Source organism: Cebidichthys violaceus, unplaced genomic scaffold (genome assembly GCF_023349555.1).
Source record: "Cebidichthys violaceus isolate CVI_PGR_0920_01 unplaced genomic scaffold, fCebVio1.0.p SCAF_22, whole genome shotgun sequence".
Lineage (NCBI taxonomy): Eukaryota > Metazoa > Chordata > Actinopteri > Perciformes > Stichaeidae > Cebidichthys > Cebidichthys violaceus.
Genome location: NW_027176395.1, coordinates 378,028 through 387,901, shown reverse-complemented (window position 1 = coordinate 387,901; position 9,874 = coordinate 378,028). Strand labels below are relative to the sequence as shown.

At 47.3% G+C, this 9,874-nt stretch overlaps 1 protein-coding gene across 1 annotated transcript; it reads left to right on the top strand.

Annotated features, from left to right (window-relative positions):
• Window positions 1-4,058: 4,058 nt before the first annotated feature.
• gphb5 (glycoprotein hormone subunit beta 5) lies at window positions 4,059-6,607 on the top strand. Its single transcript, XM_068718160.1, has 3 exons — window positions 4,059-4,087; window positions 4,640-4,832; window positions 6,416-6,607. Exons 1-3 carry the CDS (start codon window positions 4,059-4,061, stop codon window positions 6,605-6,607), a joined length of 414 nt encoding a protein of 137 aa, XP_068574261.1.
• Window positions 6,608-9,874: the final 3,267 nt, after the last annotated feature.

The following is a 9,874-nucleotide window of genomic DNA, read 5'->3' as shown; positions in this document are numbered from 1 at the left end:
GATCATCCACACTGAAGATCATCCACACCTGAAGATCATCCACACTGAAGATCATCCACAGAGAAGATCATCCACACTGAAGATCATCCACAGAGAAGATCATCCACAGAGAACGATCATCCACAGAGAAGATCATCCACACTGAAGATCATCCACAGAGATGATCATCCACAGAGAAGATCATCCACACTGAAGATCATCCACACTGAAGATCATCCACACTGAAGATCATCCACACTGAAGATCATCCACAGAGAAGATCATCCCACACTGAAGATCATCCACAGAGAAGATCATCCACAGAGAAGATCATCCACAGAGAAGATCATCCACACTGAAGATCATCCACACTGAAGATCATCCACAGAGAAGATCATCCACACTGAAGATCATCCACAGAGAAGATCATCCACAGAGAAGATCATCCACACTGAAGATCATCCACACTGAAGATCATCCACACTGAAGATCATCCACACTGAAGATCATCCACACTGCAAAGGGTCTGAGATGGAGGACCCACAGTGTGGACTACCGTAGAGGCGGCATGCTAACAATCACTTTTTGTTGGTCATTTACAATCAGCACCATGACTCTCTCACGGTCACTACTAGAGATGTGATTCTCAGCAGCCATAACTCCTCTACAGTCCCGTCAAAGCACTCCTCCTCAAACAAAGTGGATTGTGTGTTAGATGAGGGGCGGAGCAGCACAACGCCCTGTTAATTAGACTGAAAATGTAATTAAGTAACCTATTAGTGTGTGATTTGACGTTAACATCTCGTTCTCTCTACTAACCCTGACCCTATCGCTGCTTCATATCATCAAGCGTACAAAGTGCCCCCCCCCCCCGTGACTGCAGGAATGTGAGATAGTGTCGCTGTTATGAAGCTGTCAGGAGCCAGAAATAGCAGCAGGGAACACGCGTGTGTGTGTGTGTGTGTGTGTGTGTGTGTGTGTGTGTGTGTGTGTGTGTGTGTGTGTGTGTGTGTGTGTGTGTACGGCTGCTTTCAGATCAGTTCAGCGTGTAATGAGTCCTTGAGGAAGAACAGAGGACTTTATTTAATAACGCTGCCCTGCAGGTCCAACCAGATGGAATGAGGAATCGGTGTTTGAAAAAGCAAACAGAGGGAAACAGGAGGGGTTGATCTCGATCACATCATGATACCTGATCAATTACAGCAGGACTGTGTAAACCACCACAAACAACGCAGTCCAGAGCCAATGCACGCTTTACGACCGCATGTACCGTCTGTTGGTGTTGAAGTAGATGAAGCTGTACTCACATGCGGCAGTAGAGAGCGTTTTTTTTGTGGGAATGAAAGGTGCAGCGCAGAAGCAGGTCCGGCCGGTAGTGAGGAACGGATTCTGCTCCGTAGTAGCTCTGGCGGAGATGAAACCTGAAGCGCAGTTTGACAGATCTGCAGCCTGCAGAGCTCCAGAGGCCGGGCCGGACTGTCACCGGAGAAGCCGGAGTCGTACCGGTGCCGAGCAAAGAAAAGAAAAAACTCAGCGGGAGACTAAATATAGAAACCAGTCAGGGTTCAACACAGACAAGACCCCCGATCCAGTTTGGCACTGGTGGCTGTCACCCGAGCTAAGAGTGCCGCCCCGACAAGTGCAAGTGTAACCCGAAGTTTAATGTCAGCTGAGCTGACTCTGAAACAAACCTGGAACCTGAATGTAACTCTGTTCTTCTCTGGTTCATTCACAAGATTGAAACAGACGGAGAATATAAATATAAATACATACATATATAAACGTATGGTTAACTTAAGAGGAGAGACGAGCGTCCTGATTGAGCAAAAATGTTGTTAAGATTTGTCAAACAGATCAATAAGAAATAAGTGTGTCCAGAGTGTGTCACAGTAACACTTAAAACAAACGTAACATTCAATGCAAAAGAAGAAACATCAACTCATTAGGAGCAACGCCTCACAGGTCACAGGTGAGCGTCAATACTAGGAGTGAGCACCAGGGGTCAGCACAGCATCATGGAGCTGCTGAGCCGTCTGCAGGGTGTCTCTTTATTCACACGTTCAATGAACATTCTGTTTCTGCTTCATAATGAGCCGTTTAGTGTTCCCGACGTCTTTGACTGCAGGCTACTGGGGCTAATGGGGGGGATAGTGCCTTGCCCAAGCTCAGTGGCAGTGGTTTGTCATTTATTTTCCATTAGGAAACAAGGAGGAGTTTCAAACCCCTCAAAAGTGCTGAAGGTTTGAACATGTACGGTTTGAGCAAACTGCATCTACTGCATCTCCTGATGAAGATAGTGTGACTTGGTCAACAGCTCCAGAACAAGTTAGTAAGTGGACCTTAAGAGCATGTAGGGATTGGATGGAACGGGCCTACTGGGCACAGAGCCAGGGGCCCAAAGAGACAGAGACACAAAGAGACACAAAGAGACTCACAACCACGACAAAGAGACACAAAATGACCACAAAGAGACAGCAGACGTCTACAACGAGACACAAAACAACTACAAAGAAATACAAAACTACAAAGAGAGACACAACACGTCTACGAGACACAAAACAACTACAAAAAGACACAAAACAACTACAAAGAAATACAAAACTACAAAGAGACACAAGACAAATACAAAGAAATATAAAACTACAAAGAGACACAAGACGTCTTCAAAGAGATACAAAACAGCCACAGACAAAAAATAATGAAAACTCCCCCAAAAAATAACAAAGAAACACAACAAGACAACAAAGAGACACAAGACAACAAAAAGAGTCTAAACAACTGTAAGGTGTGTGTCTTACTCCTGTGTAGGAGAGGTGGGGGGGGCCTTAAGCATGTCTGTGCCCGGGGGCCCATTGTCTCATAATCCGGCCGTGCTTCAGAGGAGATTGTTTTTACTGTTTCCATGATGAAGAAGGAATCGTCACTGAAGCTGTTTTGTGTTGCTACCTGATGTACCAACACCTTCCTACGACACATGAGCTGGTTCTTTTAAAACAAATTAATTAATTAAACTAATACAACTTCATGAAGTAATGACCAAAAAAAAGCCAAAACTTCTACTTCATTTGAAAGCTGCCAATAATTGCACCGTAGAGCAGGAGTGTGGAAATCCAGGCTTAGGCCCTTTTGTACTGGATCACAATTAGCGTCCTTGTAATCCTCCTGTTATCCAATGACACGCACCCTGCTACCCCCCCCCCCCCCCCGCCCCCGACAGTGAGCAGGACAGGGCGTCTGATTGGAGCGTGGACCCGTCTCCTGGCTCATCCTCCTCAACCTTTTTTTTTTTCCTCTAATCTAACTTTAATTGCTTGGCCTCAACTTTCAACTTTACTTTAAAAAAAAAGAAAAGAAAAAGGTTCATTTCCCGAGAACTTGAGATCAGTTCTGCTCCGGTTGGCTCCACATGCTGCCCGCAGGCCCCCCCCCCCACCCAACGAAAGGTAATTTCTTGATGAGGCGCTTACTCACCCCAAATCAATTCTTCCCCTTTCTTCACATCTCCTGTCTCCTGTCTCCCCGTCTCCTGACACATGCATCCTTTTTCACTGGCTACATAAAGAGGACATAATGAAAGGACGGTGAGATGAAGTGTCAGAGCTCAGGGGTGAAGTCATTACAGTCGGCGTGTGAGAACAGGAGCAGGGTCTGACTGTGGGAGCCGGCTAATTGAGCTCGATGATTGAGTAGACACAGGTAGGCACTGTGTTTGAGTCTGTTGCCCCCCCCCCCCTGTTCCATGTGGATGAGTGTGGACAAAAGGACAGAATCTTTCCCCCTAATCAAGCTAATGGAGTGGTAACAACCCAGTGGGTGAACTAAATGAGCAGCGACAGGTAGGAGGGCCTCCAGGGGATGTGTGTGTGTGTGTGTGGGGGGGGGCTGAGTGCAGGACACGGGGTGATAAAAAGGGCCCGGCTCGTCCCGTCAGATCCATTAGCAGGTGGTTCAGGTCTGAGGAGCGTTCGGGGGACGAGTACCCGCGGTCCTCGTTATCCAGCCACGCTGCCAAAGAGTGACTTCAGAGCCAACAGTGCAGGCGTCAGACGGGCCGAACACTTACATCCAACAGTTAACAGATGACCCAGCAGAGGCAGGAGTCACAATGGTGAGTGAATCCTGCTTCACCTGCTTGCTTCAGCTGTTACTTTAGTGAGACGTCCAAATGTCCTTTATTTTTTGTATTTAAATGTCCTTTTATGTTTCTTTTGCACTTTGTCTTTTCGTGTTTTGTCGCTGAAGTGCGAAATAAATAAACTTTCCTCGCCTTATCATAAAAAAACAAACATTTAATGGGCAATCTGTGGTCAAAGATCCATATGTAGATATGACCGAACGCTGCAGAACACCTACTGAATGGATCGTGTGATGAGATTTGGGTTTACATGTAAATAAAAAGCCTGCGGAGCACTTTGTCTCAACGCAGCTTGACTCACAAAGCTTGTGTGATACCGGCCGGTCACAGAATGCATCAGACCATCTGTGGTTCAGAAAGCCATGAAATATTACTGAGTCCTCCGTTTCTTTTTAGTCCAAGGCCTGGAGCTGGTTGGGATTCTGTCTCTGCCCTGCTTTAGTGCCCTTGAGCAAGTCACTGACACCTTTCCAGCCTAGCTTAGAAACCCTCCTGAACACACCCGGCTTTGTGTCCCCCCCCCAGGAGGCCTGGACTGCTGCTGGTCCTGCTCTGGATCTCTCTGCAGCCAGACTCCCTCCACCGGGCGTCAGCCGTCAAGCTGCGGCGCTTCATCGGCTGCGCTGTCCGGGAGTTCACCTTCCTGGCCAGGAAGCCTGGCTGCGGGGGGGTGCACGTCACCACCGACGCCTGCTGGGGGCGCTGTGAGACCTGGGAGGTGAGCAGGGGAGGGAGGAGGGGAGACAGGTTACTGTACACACAGAGGGGAGAGGCCACTTAAAACTCACAACTTTACACAAGAGTCTGTGGAAGAAAAAGACTAAATGTAAAGTCAGAGAGTCAAATACACACAGAGAGAGAGAGAGAGAGAGAAAGAGAGAGAGAGAGACAGAGACAGAGAGAGAGAGGGAGACAGAGACAGAGAGAGAGAGACAGAGCGAGACAGACAGAGAGCGAGAGACAGAGAGACAGAGAGAGAGAGAGAGACAGAGAGAGAGAGACAGAGAGAGAGAGACAGAGAGAGAGAGACAGAGAGAGAGAGAGACAGACAGAGAGAGAGAGACAGAGAGAGAGAGAGAGAGAGAGAGAGAGAGACAGACAGAGAGAGACAGAGAGACACTGTAGATACAGTACAGGGGGGGGGTCAGAGCAAGGTCACACATTCAGCAGATAGATGCATGAATAATAGAACAGACACATCCATGTCAGACGTCTGAGGAAAAACCCATTCTGTGTTCACGATAACTGACTTTCTGGTCACATGCTACGGCGAGTGAGTCATGAATCTTGGGGCAGTGGGTCGGAGGAGGACAGCGAGGGCTCCTGGAGCAGCTCGCACTCAAAATTGAGTTCTGCAATGAGAAAAAAAAGAAAAAGTAAGATGGCTGCTAGAATGAGAAAAAGGGCGGCGCGTGCTGGAATCCAGAGACGTTTATTGCGACAGCAGCGGCGGTGGCCTTCTTAACAATGCCTCAAGTGCAGAAACGACACAGTTGGATTTCATAAGTTGCCGCATACTGATTAAAAAAGATAAATGCTGTGGAATCTGAAGTTTGATCTGGTGCGTTGTGTTCAGTGACACGAGGCATTAGGAGGCTCATGACTCTCACTCTGCTTTGTTATTGCGGTGGAGCCGCTGCTATGTGCAGGAGGCCCGAGCTGAGCCTGGTGATACTCTTTGAATTCCCCTGGGGGGGGGGGGGGAGACACACTCTCATCTTTTTGTCTCCTCCCCCCCACACAGGGAGGTCAGGACACAGTGGAGGGAGTCAATGTCCCGCTTTAGGGACAGACAGGTTGGGGGGGGGGGGGTCTCTAATTCAGGATTTACAACCTCCACCTTCTGTGCACAGGTTATGATAGAGAGTGTTAAACGACTGCAACGGCAGAATTAGATTAAATCGCCGGAACGCCGACACCACCAGCGATTAATAGTGAGCTTTGCAGACGCGTCACAAACCTGCCTGTGAACACGGCTTCACCGTGTGCAAAACAAACGACTTCATTTCAAAAGATGAAAAGTCTAATGAGGTGGATTTGTTTCCACGTCGGGTTACTGTGACATGAGGAATAGTCACGAAAGGTGAACTGGTGAAGCTTTACACCACTAGAGGTGCTGGAGAGCAGAGTTCTTGATGATCTTTTTTGTGCTCTGAAAGTTTAGTTCATTACGGCCTAATATTATCAGAACAATACTACAGCAAACAATAGAGTACAACACTGTACAGCAGCAACAGAGCATCATCAACGTTTAGGAGAAAAGGTTGTTCAGACTCTTCTGCTGTCTGTTTGTGTGAGCAGAAGCCCGTCCTGGACCCCCCCTTCATCGAGTCCTACCAGAGGGTTTGCACCTACAACCAGACGCGTCTGGTCTCTGTGAAGCTGCCCAACTGTCTGCCAGACGTGGAGCCCACCTTCACCTACCCCGTGGCCCTGAGGTGTGACTGTGGAGTCTGTCTGACCAGCACCACCGAGTGTACCACATCTGTCTGAACCAGCACCACCGAGTGTACCACATCTGTCTGAACCAGCACCACCCAGTGTAACACATCTGCCTGAACCAGCACCACCAATAACATCTGTCTGAACCAGCACCACCCAGTGCACCACATCTGTCTGAACCAGCACCACCCAGTGTACCACATCTGTCTGAACCAGCACCACCAATAACATTTGTCTGAACCAGCACCACCCAGTGTACCACATCTGTCTGACCAGCACCACCGATAACATCTGTCTGAACCAGCACCACCCAGTGTACCACATCTGTCTGACCAGCACCACCGATAACATCTGTCTGAACCAGCACCACCCAGTGTACCACATCTGTCTGAACCAGCACCACCCAGTGTACCACATCTGTCTGACACCTGGACACAAAGAAAATGTGTCAAATATAATATTAATGAAAACCAGAAGCACTTTTATTCACCAGTTAGTTGAGTAATCTGGTTCATTATTATCTTTCACGCATAATAACTTGCTTTTATTTTTTTTGCTTTAATCACCACAAAGCTTTAAAACTCACTTATCGGTTTCTTAATTCTTAAATGCTCAGATTCTTCTTCTCTGGTATTTGACGTGTTGCTGACGTAGCCTTTATCTCCACCTAGTGGCCCGGAGAGCGCTTGGTGTCGTTTTTGTTTTTATTATAATAAAAATGTATCTGCATACATACAGAGCCTCAGTCTATCAACAGGTAACGTTGTGAGATCTTCTCTTGATGTGATCAGACCCGTCAGGAGGCCTCAATGACGCTCTGTTGTCCTTCTGACAGAGACGGTCACTCGCTGCTACTGACTGAGCTCCACTAATCACTGCGCCGATTCATGAACAAGCTGACTTTTCTTGGCTGAGGTCAGTTTCAACACAGATATTGAGTGACGGTGAACTGAACATGATTGATTTTACACGTTTAGAAGCCAACTAAAGGTCTGCGTCAACACTGAAACGTCTCCAGACGAGGCCGCCTGATAAAGACACGTCTCCTCACTTCTATAGAACTCAAGAGTCTAACCCTCCGGTCACATGATACACCAAGGGTAATCATAGGCTGAAGGATGTATCCAGAGTCTAACTGCTAATAAATCACAACGATATATTTCATATTTCTTTTTTCTCTTTGTCTCTAATTGATTCAATTTGCATTATTACATCTGGGGATATTTATTACTGCACTGAAGCTTTTCTTCTATATCATCTTTTGCATATATTTTTTGTCACATTTCAATATTCTTTCCAGTTTAGAATGAAGCCTGTTCTGCAGTTAATGTTTCCCCTTTTTCATTAAAATAGAAATCATGCAAAGTAAACTGACTCTGACCGTCACGTAGAAGAAATAAAGAGTCCGATATTTACATTTAAAGTGGAGCACAGTCTCCTGCTTTTGTTCAAAACACAACAAAGAAATTGTGAAATTATTTCCATGATTCCACAGCTGATAAAAGCCATGAAGCGAAGTCGATCAGTCAACCTTCTCCCACGCCTCCTCCTCCTCCTCCTCCTCCGTCCCATTCCACGTCAGCGGTAATAACGGCGGAGCCGATCAAAAGGCGTCGTCTCTGGGGAAACCCTCTCTCTCTCTCTCTCTCTCTCTCTCTCTCTCTCTCTCTCTCTCTCTCTCTCTCTCTCTCTCTCTCTCTCTCTCTCTCTCTCTCTCTCTCTCGTCGTCCTCACAGATCCTCCTCCTTCATCCTCACGTCCCCCAGTGGGAGCGACTGTATAATTCACGACCCCGGTTGGTTCCTGTCAGGCTGCTTCAGGGCAGCGGAGGGGAAGCGGCCCTTAACCTGGACTCATGCAGGTGAAGGAAAGAAGGAATCTGACCCCGTTTTAGTGACCTAGACCTACAGTAGTGGCCTGGTTTCTATGATTGGCCTGAAAGGTGTCATATGGATGTAAGTCAGGTGTGTAACAGCCAGGCTGATGCAGCAACAGAGAGGAAGCCCCTCTACTTCAGAACGAAATGTACAGAAGTCAACGGAAAAAGAGAAATATTTGTTGTTTGAATTCTGCCATAAATTACACATGTTTGTACATTTAAAAGATCATTTTTGTACGTCAAGAAAGTCCCAAATTGATGCAGCTTTGTCGTAGTACTGTTGATTTATTTTTCTATCTCTATGCATCTTACCTGATGCGTTTCATCCGGGCGGCAACCTCCAGTTCTGCAGAACGAAGCCGATGCATCTCTACTGACCAGCAGGGGGCGACTCCTCTGGTTGCAAAAAGAAGTGAGATTGAATGGAAGTCTATGAGAAAACGATGCATTCCCTCAGTAAACATTGTAAACATGAGCTTCAGCTCTTTTCACCCTGATCAAATGGTCTCTGATGAGTCATTGTGTCTCCCTCAGAGACCTCAGGAAAGGAAGCTTTGTTGATGGTTTCATGGTCCCCCCCCCCTCCCCACACACACACACACACACACACACACACACACACACACACACACACACACCACCCGTTACAGCTGAAGGAGGAAGTGGTGAAGTCTGGAGGGGGGGGGGGGGGGGGGGGGGGGGGTCACCACGGCGACTCTCCTGTCAGGGTTGTTGAAGATTACGGAGGTCTCAGGAGAGCAAACTGTCCAGACAGCTAACCTCTCCTCGAAGGCCTCTTCAGTGCTCACACACACACACACACACACACACACACACACACACACACACACACACACACACACACACACACACACCAGAATACAATAAGGCTCTGTTCTGCACGAAAACATGAAAAACAAGAACATGCCCGTTTGTGTTTTTCCGAGGCGTTAAGGAACATCAGAGTACCGGGACAGTGGAGACGTAACTATTGATGACCTGTTGATGAGAGTCTTACTTATGCAGTGTGGCGGTCGTGACGGGGAATCCGTCTGCTTTGGTTCCACCTCCTCTTCATGATGTAATCTGCTGAAAGCAGACAAGACGTCCTCACATGTAAGACACCAGACACAGTAAACACACACGAGAGACACGACTACGTGCACTTATGCAAACGCTGCTTTGTCACATGTACACACATATTGAATATCTCACACACACACACACACACACACACACACACACCATTTCTCTCTCCTGCCCGGATACACACTCGCTTCCTTTCATTGGTGGAAGCGTTGATGAAGCAGAATCCTGGTGGAGTTCAATATGCAGATAGCTACAGAACAATCTCATTCCCATCATTACAGTAAACGCTGGAAGTAATGAAAAGCACTGATTTGAATTTGAGTCACAAACAACAAAGGTTCAATTATAAG

Bases quoted from the DNA above. Each gene is read 5' to 3' on its own strand.
- gphb5 (XM_068718160.1), top strand. From the start codon at position 4,059: ATGACCCAGCAGAGGCAGGAGTCACAATG. The intron at 4,088-4,639 runs GTGAGTGAATCC...TCCCCCCCCCAG, and splicing joins CAGAGGCAGGAGTCACAATG to GAGGCCTGGACTGCTGCTGG. The intron at 4,833-6,415 runs GTGAGCAGGGGA...TTGTGTGAGCAG, and splicing joins GGCGCTGTGAGACCTGGGAG to AAGCCCGTCCTGGACCCCCC.